The sequence below is a fragment of the Athalia rosae genome, chromosome 1 (genome assembly GCF_917208135.1).
Source record: "Athalia rosae chromosome 1, iyAthRosa1.1, whole genome shotgun sequence".
Taxonomy (NCBI): domain Eukaryota; kingdom Metazoa; phylum Arthropoda; class Insecta; order Hymenoptera; family Athaliidae; genus Athalia; species Athalia rosae.
In genome coordinates, this window is record NC_064026.1 from 12,992,579 (window position 1) to 13,006,998 (window position 14,420).

The 14,420-nt window shown below is 40.5% G+C and overlaps 1 protein-coding gene across 4 annotated transcripts; it reads right to left on the bottom strand.

Moving 5' to 3' along the window:
- Window positions 1-172: 172 nt before the first annotated feature.
- On the bottom strand, window positions 173-10,666 carry LOC105687173 (tubulin-specific chaperone cofactor E-like protein). 4 transcript variants are annotated; one of them, XM_048659999.1, is made up of 7 exons: window positions 4,051-5,332; window positions 3,816-3,978; window positions 2,692-3,698; window positions 2,407-2,576; window positions 2,163-2,271; window positions 1,977-2,081; window positions 173-1,755 (listed from the first exon to the last, which is right to left on the bottom strand). In XM_048659999.1, exons 3-7 carry the CDS (start codon window positions 3,685-3,687, stop codon window positions 1,603-1,605), a joined length of 1,533 nt encoding a protein of 510 aa, XP_048515956.1. In that variant the 5' UTR covers window positions 3,688-3,698; window positions 3,816-3,978; window positions 4,051-5,332; the 3' UTR covers window positions 173-1,602. The 4 variants fall into 4 exon arrangements, 3 of the variants coding, with proteins under 3 accessions (XP_048515956.1, XP_012258017.2, XP_048515955.1); XM_012402594.3 differs by lacking the exons at window positions 3,816-3,978; window positions 4,051-5,332 and adding an exon at window positions 10,510-10,666; XM_048659998.1 differs by lacking the exons at window positions 3,816-3,978; window positions 4,051-5,332 and adding an exon at window positions 9,193-10,480.
- Between the last annotated feature and the right edge of the window lie 3,754 nt (window positions 10,667-14,420).

Sequence of the window (14,420 nt, forward strand, 5' to 3'; positions counted from 1 at the left end):
CTCATCCACCCCTTTTCAGAGCCATTATATTTTGTGTATAAGAAGATACCATGTACGTTCTCTGGAAATATCCATGGCATAATTACAACGGTATATCTTCTAGTTTGAGTCGGTGCATTCGGCGGAATATTATTTGACACAAATATCTTGAGGATTATAAAAATATCATGTGTAATTTATAAATTGTTTATTTTTGTTAGTACGTACATTTGCGCCAGCACAAAGAAAGAGATAGTATGTTTTAATATATAAAGTGTGAACTGTGCAGAATTCTTTTTTTTTTAACGTTTTTCCATTTTATTCATTTCTAGACTAGACACTATCACGATTCGGGTATTGACGCCAATGTACCAGATTTCTTGGGGTGGGTTAATACGTTCTATATAAAATTGAATTATATTTCTATCAATTGTCGATGAGACTTTGAACGATTAAATATAATTCATACTCAACTTTACTCATTTTTAACTCACTACCTCGCTCTTTACATAAGTAGCATCGGACTCTTCGGTTCCAGTGGCAAGTCGAAATACCTCAACCTCAGGTCTCACGTAAAAGTTGTCACACGTATATTTGTACAGAAAGACTTGGCAAGCCGAACAAGTTTATAATATTTACAGGGCAGTATTAGAGTTATCCAAATTACACTAATTAGGCACTAATTGTAAGTGATTCTTCAAGGCGTTTCATACTCCGGATTTCTTCTTACAGACGCGAATTTTACTACTGCTACTGCTGCTACTACTACTACCACTACTATTACTAGAAAAGGTACCTTTGGAAAATGTATAAGGCATCACAGAAAGATCCACTACAATTATTGTTAACTAATGAACAATAAATAAGGATTTTTCACGAACGAAAAAGCTAAATGTAAAACGATTAGGTGAACGCATAATTCCTCCGCATAGTATACATATGGGTCATTTCCCAGGCAGCACAGACGCCCTACAGATGATGGGATTCAGGGATCGATTTTTGCGGCTTTCGCGAGACCTTGAAAAAAGTCGACGCCGGGTATTGGGAGGCTGATAAAAATTACAGCAGGATATATATATTGTAGTCCAACGGGTTCCCTTCGACAGAATTATACCCTAATATCAGTGTACATTATAATATTTATATATTTTTCTTTTTATCTAGCTTAATATGGCGCGATAATTAATGATTGCTAGCCACGATTACAATGATAACAGCTAAGAAGTATTTATGTAATATGATTAATAGTAGGTGCGATTAACAACGATATAAATAAGTCGAGAATACTTTCGAGCTAAAAGGAATTGCTGGTACTGTGTTGTTTTTTTTTTTTTGTCTACTGGTGAAGCCGCCGGCATAGCAATTTTCCCTTTGATTTATTTAGGTGTTCGTGAATCGCGCGTTAAACCCTGAAGAATCGATAATACAGCCACTATAACTTAATTCTTAGAACGCATGTATCAAAACTGTTCGACCGATCTTCAACGAATCCTCATCGATGAATAAACATCGCTGCCTTTTACGGACAGCAGTCAAGCGGACACGGAAACTGCAAACTCCTGGGCTTGCTGCTGACCTTACGGATCGGATTTCTTTAAGCGGTGGCCTTTTCAGGGGACCTCTTCAAGACCGGATCGAAGACGTACTCGAAGACGTAGAAACAAGGCGATTGAATTTGCTGTCAATGATTATCTCGTCCCCGTGTCCTATGTTATAACGGTAAAGTTGCTTGTTCGGGTAAAGCATCTCTTCCGGTCCATACATCGTTTTCATTTCCTGAAATACCGGAAGATAAACTTTCTGAGAAATATTCAATTTTCTTTAGGCTTACCTCGGACGTAATGCAAGGGTTGGGAAAGTTTTATGTAGTGTTGGGTATGGTAATGGGACAAAATTAATCATACATAGCAATCTCATGCATTGCGAAGTGCCGTTCGAGGAACCAATAATTCTGAAATATTAATTATCTGCCGTTAATTTTGAAGTAATAAATTTACCTGATCAACATAGAACAGTCGCATTCGATTAGCTGGTATTTTGACCATGGACTCGAGCTTCGTTTTGAGCTCAAACACGGTCCTGTAAACGTCTACGGACCGTACCTGAAATTGCACGATGAATTGTAGCATAAAGTATAAACTACAAGTCTTCTGAACGTTACAACAAACTCTCCCAGAATTTACCTCGACAAGATCTCCGTAGGTAAATTTGACCTTGACTCGCTTTTCTGGTTTCAGATCTACGTGGACCAATGGGTCTAGTTTGCCATGAATCCCGACCAGTTCGGAGAATCTAAAGAAGTGACAATAAAATGTCAAATATGTAGGGAATTTTTCAAACACCCGTGAATCATGAAATAATACAATAATTCACGGTAGCAATCGTTTTCGAATAAAAAATTTCACGTATAATATACGACGTAAACACCTTTCGGGACGATCGGCTTCCGGTTTGTCCATATAGTACCGAATGAAGGCACGTTCCGCATCTTCACGTTCTTGGGCTGAGATTGCTCCGCCTCCATTGAGTGTCTCCACATTCGGGAGCCGCGCGATAAGAAACTGCCGCCTTTCATGCTCCGTGTATTCTTGCGGACTCTGCAATCACACGTAGAGAATCGAACACGCAATCTTACGAGAAACAATCTACAGCCGATGCAACGGAATGAATTTCGGCCAGGAGAAATAACTCCCATGCAAAAATGACACTCACTTCGAACAAGGGACACCCTTGAATCCTGAGGGATTTCAAAGCTGGGAACCTGGCGATTCTCTCCACGTCGTCCCAAGCTGATAAAAGCGTACCGTTTACGTTGAGAAATTTCAACTTTCGGAAAGGATCGTGAGCTGATTTTACTTTGGTGCTGCTCGATTCGCACTCAGATTCCGTTCTGTTGTATAAGGCTTTTTCTTCGGTGAATATTCGATTTTCCTGACACCCGTCGGACGATTCCGAATCGGGGAGATTCTTATTCTCGTTGTCTTCGGTCTTCGGGGGTAGTTTATCCTGGGAGACCGATCTCGGTAACGTATTCCGATTTTCCTCAAGACTAAGTGATCTAATGGGACACTCTGCCAAGACCAAACTCTCCAAGTTCGGGAATACGTAACCGAGTTTCGAAATTTCCGACCATACCTCAATAGGGTTTCCGGTAAAGTGAAGCTTTTTTATACAGGTATTTTCGTTACGTCCTCTCTCGAATTCGAGATCAACAGTTTTGTACTCGTTCAACGAGAGATGCAACTCCTCTAGATTCTTCAACAAATTTATCAGGCCTTGGACCGTCGGCCATGAAGCGTGCGTTCCGTTAAGCACCAAGTTTTTCAAAGAATCGTATCTACCGTCTTTTATTTCGAGGTCATCCGCAAGGCTGTTAAAGCTCAGATTGACGAATTTTATTTTAGGCATGTGCTGAAGAATACCAAAAATTTCTGTCCACTGGGTTAGCTTATTTTGTGCTAGGTCAAGTTCCTCGACATTCTTGCATTTATTTTTCAATTTCTCGTCGTCATTACCCGCGGATTCGATGTCGCAGTCTTGGAGGACAAGCAACGCCGGAACTGTGTGACGTGGGGACTTTTTTGGGACGAAAATGCTTACTGATAACGCCGTTTTCGGGGAACCCGACTCCGTTTCTTCGTCGGTCAGAGAACAATCGGTTGTTGAACTGCCGTATTTCAGCTCCAAGGCTTCCAGCAAAGACGGCATCTTAAAGCATTCTAAAACAAACGACCAAAACCCGATGTTTTATAACGAACGAATAGTTCGGATTTCCTTCGTCAGAATAAAAACGATTCACCAAATCTACAAAAGCAGACCAAATTATATATACGAACGCTGTTTTGCGTCTGTCTACATCGCAAAATCACTCGCTTGGGGATGAGACGACACGAAGTCAATCTTCCGGATGCAACTTGAGGTTGCGGAAGCCATAAATCGACTCATAAGACGATTGAAATAGGCCTGGGTGGACAATGTCTGGTATTAGAATCTCCGTCACTGAATCAATAAATTTATAAAGAGTTTATGCCATTTCTCAATTGCACATGTAAAATCGAATGATTGACTCACTGGTGCGATGAGTGATTCACTTTCTATCTGACATTGAAAAATGTATGAGGATAAATATGTTCTGAATCGATTTTATTTTTATTAACAGGTCGAAATCAGTCTGTGTACAACGCTTTTTATACATAAACTGCGTCGAACGGAACAGAGTCTACGGATAAATTCAAGGAATCTTATCTTGCATACCTATATACGCGCCGCGAACTTAAGCGATAAATTCCGCGGAAAGTTGATCTAAAAAAAAAAAGTGGCGGTCAGTTTTAATTTCCCAGCAATGGAGCATGCACGGTTCGCACATATGCGTTTACACATATATCTTATAGAACCTCGTCTCGCCATATCTGTTAAGGTCAGCCATTGTCTTTTTGCGCCGCATGCAGCTGGGAACCGGTCCGAGTATCCCGATATGGCAAAACGGCTCACCTACGCGAAAAATAACTCCAATGGCGGTTAAAATTCAAACGCGTCTGCTAACTAAAGGTCCGGTATATAATGTGTAGATGCGACTTATAGCTGCAACAATGCACGTATAGGTATGTTTGATATTGTATACAGGGGAAAACAATAAGGCAGCAAAGGTATAACGTTTGTATATAAAAAGTTACATTCAGTGTAAGGTATACCTACAATACCAATGGAATTACATCTATGAAACGTTAATTTAATATAATTAGTTTATTACAGTTACGAAAGCAAAACTTTCCAGACGCAAACATGAAACAGCTGGCCTTTGCAGCAGTGCTGCAGTAATGTCTTTTACACTGTTATGTTCCATATTTACAATAAACGCTTATGATAACAACTCGCGTGTCCATTTGCAACGAACCAATACGATACACGCTAAAGAACGTTTAGCGGAAGATGACCGCGCGAACGTGGCGAAGATATGAGGATCGTTACAGGCGCACGTTGTTAAATGATGATTTTTAACATATAACAAACGCTTATCGCAGCTCGTTACACGTTGATAAGTGCCGTTATCGATTCGCACTTGGACTACAGTTGCTGCATTTGATGTTAGAAATCCTCCGATTTCACGGCGATCTGCAATCGTCTCTCGGCTACAATCCACCTTTGTCCGTTTCTATTTCGGCCCTCTAAAAGCTACTGAACTGCGCTTTGAAGAGCATCCAACGATCACGTCACAGGGAAACTGGGTTAAAAAATGAACGTTGTTGGAAGCGGGCCAGGGCCACGCGAAGTTTGAATATTCCAAATGCTGATCTTTCCGCGTTTTCATTGCATACACACCAGGCTCAAATATACCGCGCCCCGTTATCATCGCCTGGAACGCGGAAAAAATGTACAAATCAAATCGCTGAAAATTTCTGCGATTCAAAGTTCTCATTTTATCGAGTACACGCTGTAAACATTCACGGTGAACAACAAGATCCGGGTTCGAAGCAAGACTATTTTTCTTGAATTCGAGATACCAAATTAATTGAGATAAGAACAGAAACTGTGTCGTTTATTGTTTCGCATCGTTACGACCACGAAAGGAAAGAGAGAAAAATATCGAATAAAGTGGGGGAAGTCTTTCGGACAAATTATCGTTTTCTCTGTTTATGTTGTATTAACTTCTTAGCGGTGCAATTCAACCTACATCTTTTGCAACGAAGTGTACGTGCCGCCGACCGCCCTACGTAATCGTGGATCGGTTCAACGGCCATGCAAAATGAACTTTCTCTATAACCTAGGCTTCTCTGTATCCATCTCTCTCTCTCTCTCTCCCTCTCTCTCTCTTCCTCTCTCTTTCTCTCTCTCTCTCTCCCTCTCTATTCCATCAGCTATCCTTCTTTCTATCCGTTTGGTCTATCCCTCTCACGGTCTAGATGTCTCACTTTTGATGCAGTCCGAGAGCAACAAGCACGTGTATATCGTTACGACGTTATGGTCAAGCATCGTTGACGAGGTGAGCGAATCAGTAATGAGTTTTGTCACGCGATACAGAGTCATTTTATACGAGGAGATAATTTCAATCGATACAGTTCTGTTCTTTGCAGCTTGATTTATCCCGGATTCAGTGACAACGGACCAAATAAAACTAGACTGCATACGCAATGGGCAAACGTGGTTAACTTGTAAAACAAGAAGAAAAAAAATTGTCTTATTAGCGTGACGCATTATATACGAGCTCGATCGAAGAATTGGTCAATGTCATAGAAATCCTCGAACAAAACAAAAAAGTTGTAGATCCATATGAATATGCGTTAATATGCTTATAATTGCACAAGCAGGATATACATATACCGAACTAAATCGACGTGCGATAGAGAGAAACAGATTGATTGAAACTCCAGACGATTAACGCGAGAAATGCGAAAATGAATAATCGCAAACGCTCAATAGAAATATTTCGAAGTGACAACGATACCATTAATCAGATGACGTGATCAAACGTTTTATTATCTTATCATCGCCGATAGCACGATCGCAGACTACCAGACGCAACTAGTAGTGCTCATGTGACAACTGGGCGTCCCATTCAACGTCGTGACCACTCAAAATATCTCAGCATAAGCTCTTCTAAGTTGAGAGACGAATTATGGGGATTAATTTGATTAATTTTGAGGGGCTGGTGAGGCAGCAGAATATATGTACACATATTTTTTTGCACGATCATGATCTTCGCTACGCCTTTTTTACGTCTCCTACAACGCCAGAAGTCATTCGTAGGTCAATAGGATCGTTCAATTAACGTCTTGAAAAATGTATCGAGTCGAATGGCCGACAAACTGGGAATTGGTTGTACAAAATGAGGATAGATGAAGAATTTTGTTGCATTCTGTCGCTAATTTTAAATCCACTCTTGATTTCCAGATTCTGCTCGTGTATCGTCTATAGGTTTGAAATTGTCACACGAGTCATGATGTTACGGGTCACTAGATTCTTATAAGTGTCAGGTGCAAGGTCGTAAAATGCGTAGTAATGCACGTATCCTTTATCGAAAAAATCATATCGAAGACCTTGACGGTGAAGCGAGGACGACGAAAACAAAAATTCACAGATTATTCCTCGGAAGTTTTCTTACCAATTCCGAGGCCAATTCAATAACTACGAGACGTATCTCGTGGTCACATTGTAAGTGGGACATCCTCACGCGACGATCATATTAATGATTCGTGATAATTGTTACGAGATGAATGTTTCCGTTTAATTTTAGATAAACACCAGATGTTCCAGAAAAATATAGTTTCCACACCAGACTATAGATAAGAGAAGCGCGGCGTCTCTTTAAACCGCAACTTCCGATATTCCGATCCATATTCTGTTCACATAGATAGGTCGGCAGATGACTGCCTGAAATTATTAATATACATCCAGTAACCTTCGAAGCCTGGATTCGTTAAGATTGATAATATGACGAAAGAGAAGAATTCCTTCCCTCGCAGAATAACTCCGCGCGTACCAACTCACGGCCAAAGAGCAGCCAGCAGCTGACGAGAAGTAGAAAAATAGAGAATTAAAGAGCACGCGAGAGCAGAATATGCTTTCGCTCTGTAATTCCGTGATAGCCAAGTGTCCACGCGGTTAATTACAAGAGGCACGCTGATTTATGCGACGAAATTTCAACATTGGAATTCCGTTCATGACTCGTAGAAGTTATCACGCGTAATTTGGTAAGGTTGCCCATTCCAATCGTAATTGCGGAAGGTACATTAGATTCATTCTTTCCCCCATTGGTTTTAACGACTTTTTCGACGAGCAGGTGCGCCAGGGGCGAATGTAGCGTTCGATTATTTATAAGTATCAGCGATATGTGAAATTTGAATTTTTGAAAACGTCACGCCCCTCGAAAAATACAGTGGCACGACAGCAACCGCAGTTCCACGCGCGATGCAAAATGACGTTGGGTGCATTCGACCGGAGAATTCTCTGGTACTCGTATCTATTTGTGTGGGATTTCCGTTGCACTTCAACGTTCGAACGGATACAACCAATTTTAAGACCTCAACCGCACACGCTGCGAAATATACATATACACATAAATACAAATTAGAGGCCAGTGAACACCGCAATAATAATTCGACGTATGTGAATCGAGGTCAGTAACTTTATTTTGACGTAGTCAGGAGAATCGAGAACAAGACGGCCGAGGATACAAAGAGACATGTAATCTGTGAATCTTGTTTTCTTAGTTTCACGATATCAGTCTGTAAAGGAGCTAACGGTGACGAGGAAAATCATTAGGAGAATTAACAAATGACCCTCGCGTCGACCATCGGTGTTAGAAGCACGTGCTCGAGGGAAGTGTGTCTAGAAATTTTAATTGCTGATCGTGTAACGTCGCGTAGTCAGGTAGAGGATGCATTGCGAAGCAAATCGTGTTGCGAACTGTCCACGCGTTCAATAAATTTCACTAACTCGTGCATACACCGCGAACGAAAGAAGAGTCACTATCATTTTTCGCGGGCATTAAATCAGATCGGGTTTGCTCTAGATTCGGTGGATTTTTAATGGACTGCTGCAGCTATGTGGACATGGTGCAACGGATATAGTTATATCGAAGGGTCTTCTGTACTATCGGAGGTAAAAGCCCTGAAGAAGACACATAAATCTTATAATAATAAAGATTGAGCTCGTACTTCTCGGCTAACACCGCTGTGTTCTACATTGCTAAATATACGGCAGTTGAGAGACTGTTACGAAATGTCAGACACAGGCATTCGCGCAGTGGGTCATTCGGTGCCTCGGCTTAAAGCTCCGTTTCCGCGATCACGGGGAACCCTCAGCTGACGCGCTCCAAACTGCGAAACCGGAGTAAACAACTCGATTCGTGAAAGTACAACACTCGCCGTTGGATATCGTTGAAACTTCCCCAACTATACATGTGTGCGGCGTGCATCAAAATAGCAAAACACTCGAGTTGCGTCGGTCGGTGAAAATTTAATGATTTTCAGAACGAAACCACCATTACCGAAACCCGAAGAACCCAGCAAAAGCCGAGGACTGAACGAATCTATGGAAGATGTCATTCGGGCAAGATATTTCGTCTCATTGTTACCTAATCGAAAAATATGCAAAGGTACACACGGTATACATTGGTTATGCAATGAAATATATTCACACCGATTCAATTCGAGGTATTCGAATCGTTCACATGGGCGCATGCTTATCTCTTGAAATCAATCTAAGTTTTGCAACCTGCTTCGCGCGTTATGAAGAAAATCGCCAGAGAAAATAGATTGGAGGAAGTTGCGTTTCCGCAAAAAGTTTCAAACTTCATGGAATGATGAGATGATCGATCGGTGCAGAGAGTTAATCGTTCGATAATCGATCGTTTGATTGTACAGAGTGAACTGGACACAAGATACACACGTGCAGAGACCCGAATAGAGACCGCCTTCATCTACTGCGCAGAATTATTATAGAGCCGCGTTTACTCGTTCCTCAAGGTTGCTCGATCTCCGAGAAAGCTTCTTCGACTCTTTGTTCGTGAAGTTCTGTTTTCAAAGTTTTCCTCGTCAGATAATAATTAGTTATGGTATAAGACATCACCGCAAAAATGCAGCAGCCAAGGATCTTAAATGGCTAGATAATTATTGGTTTGCATCGAATTCTCCACCATGTGTACATGCAGCGTAGTTAAAGAGCCGTACGGTTAGACGAAACAGTCATTTATTTAATCGTTATTTTTACTTTTATTTTTTATCGTCAGATACTGAGAATCAAACGTAACACTCCGTTCCATACCAATCTCTTGGATATTACACGACCACGGAGTGTGACGATATTACGTGAACTAGACAACATAACGTACCCAGTATGTACTATTATTAATCAAACCAACAAGAATTAAACCTACATTTAGTATAATAACCGAAACTAATTTCCATGATTTTTGAAGCGTGATTTTTATTTCCTTATTAATTTCGTTACGAAATCAATGAGGCCTCCCGCTTCAACTCAAAATGGTCATTAACAGTTTTAACATTGCTGATTAAATGTTAATTTGAATTCAAACATGATAAATTAACGTGAAGCACATCACGGTATATATGAGGACACAACAATGAGACTGCGCGGAATAACGAACGTCGCAGTGTGGAAAGCCCTTATTCAGAAGCTGATAATAAGCTGCAGCTTCATTAACAATGCACAACAGAAAATGTCCGTATGAAGTTAATCATAAGCGGTGAGGGCGTATATTTAATCCATGAAGTTGCCGCAATCCGAAGAAATCATTGAACGCGGACCATAGGGAGTAAATAATCTGCGCCCCTAAGGGGTTGGTTTCCGTTCTTGGAATAATGGAGTCAGAATCGTTGTCTCTGACCAATGATCAACGTACGCCTGAGAGATGCCGAGAGGCGATTCATGTGGCGGCAATTGATGATATATGGGAGAAAAATTTCAGCGAACCAGGTCAGGGATAATGTTCGAAGAGCAACAAGGGCCGATGGCCAGAAAATAGGAGGCAGTAAAAACGCCCCTTCGCGTGGTGGTACCACAGCTACTCACTGCTTGCTAACTTCTGGTTCAAAAGCTCTCTTCAGGAATGTCTCGCGCCTATTGGAACACGCTTCCAGTATTGCGATTACTCTGGGCAAAGCACTGAGATCAGTTTCTTTTTCAAATCTGTGAACCGACCGACGACGAACGGCTTGCTCGCCGTTCGGATTTACACTGACGGGAACAGCTCCTTTGTTTAGTAAACAGAAACAGCTGAGCGACTATGTTCGTTGCGTGGGTGTCACGATGATTAACGAATAGAGACGGAAATGTCCGAGTTTTGTCGAATGACCAGACACGAAGACTCTCGACAGAACTAGTCTTCGCTCACCTACTCCGGAGCGCGTCGATATCCTACCACTTTCTTTTCTATGCAGGGGACACAACTGCGTGACTTCTGAATTTCAACAGGTTCGATGCGATGTGTTACTTTGCAGCTGCCACGTCACAGTTGATGACGCTTCTACAGAAACCTGTTGAAGCGCAATTTCCAACCGCACTTATATCTTCGCAATCCAAGCGTTCGTATCAGTGGTTGCTACCGAACGTTGATGTGTGTTCGGAGCGACTTATCGCTGGCAATGAGAGATGGGTGAATCGGGCCGATATGTCACGTTCGGATGCGCGTTTCGACAAACGTCGACGTTTCAAATTTTGCGCGTCAAAGTTTGAAACCGCAGATTTTCGCGCCGATTTCTGCGGATCATTTTATCTTTCAACAAAGGGGTCGAAAAAGCAAACGTATCTGGTCTTTTTCACGCTTAACGCCCATACTGGGTCTCAGCAGTCGAATTACGGAATATTTGGTATCGGACAAGCTTCGGACCTTGTTAACAACGGTCGCTAACATTCTTATTGCGCGTGTCCTGGCCAAGCCATGAACAACTTTTCACAATATTTATGAAATTTGGTGATTCCATCCAGCAATTGCGATAAACAGAATACATTTATTGCATTTGAAATGCAAATATACAACCAATTGCTGAATATTGAGAATCATTCACTGCGTCTGAAAATTAAATAAGGCGCACAACTCTACATGAAGTGCGAGAAACGCGCTTGGGATCGCTGACCCATTCCGACTGATTGTAAATCTTTTGATCTGAATTTTACACACTTCGTAGTAACACGAACCCGGATGTTTAGGCGATTAAAAAAACCTTGAATACCCACATCAGACTTAGGCTTCGTATCTGAATAAACATTATCTCAATATATTTGTTTATCACGAAGGTGATAAGATCAAATGTTTCCAATCGATTCAAAACCGCAAGACTCCCGTTTCAAGCAAATTAACACACTCGACCAAACCAAGAAAATACTTACGCACCGAGAACATCAAGTAATGCACAGCTAAATCTATGTTTAATGCCCAAAAAATGTATACGGAAAATGATAATGATTTTTAAGTTAACTCAAGAGCCTTTCTATTTTCGTCGTACACATCATGGGAGGAAATGGTAATAATATATAGCGGAAAGCGGGGCAAAACGGGGTACTTAAGGAACGCGCGAGTTCAGCGAAACTTGAAGACGATGAAAAATCCTCATATTATTTGTATTTGAAGAAAATTCTCAGTTTTTCAATTTAAAAAAAAAAAAAATTTCGTGGAAAACCGGGGTACCCTCCAAAAAAGTAACGAAAAAAATTTTGAGTTTCAATTGTAAATATTTTCAGTTAATTTGTTTAAATAAATAATAAATTGTTACCATGAATATTTGTTTAAAATTGAAATTGTTGTTCTCAATCCAAAATGATGTTTGAAGTCCTTTTTGATCCTTTTGAAAGAAATAATATTAAGAAAAACAAATTTTTCGCTGAATTTTTCGAGTACCCCATTCTGCCCCGATACCCTGTATTGCCCCGCATTCCCCCAAGTTCAGAAACGGTACGTGAAAATGTCGACATATGCAAACTGGACCGTACAGTTTAATTTCTCATTAGGCAACACTTTCCATCGCAGGCGTGTACGTTTGACGTAAAAGCCGATTATGTTAATAGTCGTTAATATACAAATTCTATTCCGAGACACCACAATCAAGAAATCGTACTAACTGTGAAAAATACGCGAGCGTGTCACACAATCAACAACATATACTTACTACATTTTTCCGTTCATCCAACGCGTGACATCGATCATGACATTTTACTACGTACGGATTAAGAATTTTCTTGATCCCTATACAAATAATTGTGAGTTATAAAGATGCGTCATTTTAATCCGTCGTTCGTCCCGAGTTCGTAGACCAGATATTTGGGTGATTTGACGAAGAGACGACAAATAACATGAATCAGCTGCTTGAGTTCGGTAGCATAACATGCGTCTGTTATAAGAATAAAGTCAAGCAATGGCGAATTCTTACGTTTTCCTTTCTTCACAGTACTACATCCATGCTAATGAGCAATAATGTTCGTCAGAGCAGTAATATACCGTAAGAATCTCAGGAAAGTGAACAACATAGGGAACTCATGAGCGCGAGAGAGAGCTTATGGAAGTTCCGTGAGTGCGAGACAGACAGACTGCCTGCCCCTCCGTTGCCTTTGAGTCCCCACTCCGCCAAATTGTAAACAGACTATCGCTAGAGCTGTGATAGCCTGTTTAAAGAAAATCAATAAAAAAAAGTCTGTGATATCAAGAATAATAAGTATTAATAATTGTAATTAGAATCATTAAAGATTTAAATACATTTACATTAACAAAAAAAAAATTATATTTTCATGAGAAAACCTTCATTTTGAATTGGGAACTTTTTTTAAAATTTTTTAATATTCAAAGGAACAAAGTCAATCATATTGATGCTAATGGTTTTTGTTTTATCAATTGTGAGAGAAAAACACTCTCAACCCGAACGCGCTTACTTAGATGACAGCTCTAGCGATGGTCTGTTTACAATTTGGCGGAGTGGGGACTCGAAGGCAACGGAGGGGCAGGCAGTCTGTCTGTCTCGCACTCACGGAACTTCCATAAGCTCTCTCTCGCGCTCATGAGTTCCCTATGTTGTTCACTTTCCTGAGATTCTTACGGTATACACGCCGAAAACAACTCTGGATAACATCGTATTCACTATACTTATGTGTAAATCAATCTTTGATATACGTACTTCTTTATCATCCCGAAGCCTACAGAATGTGCCTGTATACATATATACACATGTTGTGCGTACGTACAAAATCAAACGTATACTCATACGTTCAAACATCACATACTTGGTACATACGAGGGTATACTCACAATATCCGGCAATCAGTGGAAGTTTGAAAACCCGGGAAAATTTCTTTACATTGATGATTACGAACCGTTCGGCGACTTCTCATACTATAGGTATTATTTGTTAACTTAGGGAGAATGACATAATTTTGAATACTCAAAAATTTGGCACTTTCGGAAAAAACGACAAGATACGAAAACACTGAGGAATTTTATCGGCGTTTCCGAGACAACCGTATGCATCATTCAAATTTTTTTTAAAAAAGCATGCGCGCATCATTCACATGAATGGGTATGTATAGATCACATCAAGAAACTATAGGTACTCTCGCACAAAGTATTACAGGTATTTACATATATACAACACAAGAATGAGGTGACACCGAGTGTCTTTCCTGTGATGAGAGCCGGAAGGCCGCTGTAAGGCCAGCTATTTTATCAATTATCTCCAGAATTATCAACATTTCGGGACTTTTGCATCCACTTTCGCTGCAGGTAATCTACCACGAGCTTCCATTTGACAATGAGCCTAATTTCAATAAAATTAATGGTCAGAGAGCTGATGCGTAGTATACGTACGGCAAAGTTATTATTTTAGCTAAAAAATTGACGAATCGACTGAGATACGTTGTGTCAAACGTACAATATATAACAGAAATATATCGCCCCTTGGACAAGTTCATATCATTTATTGGTACATAGAATTTATTGA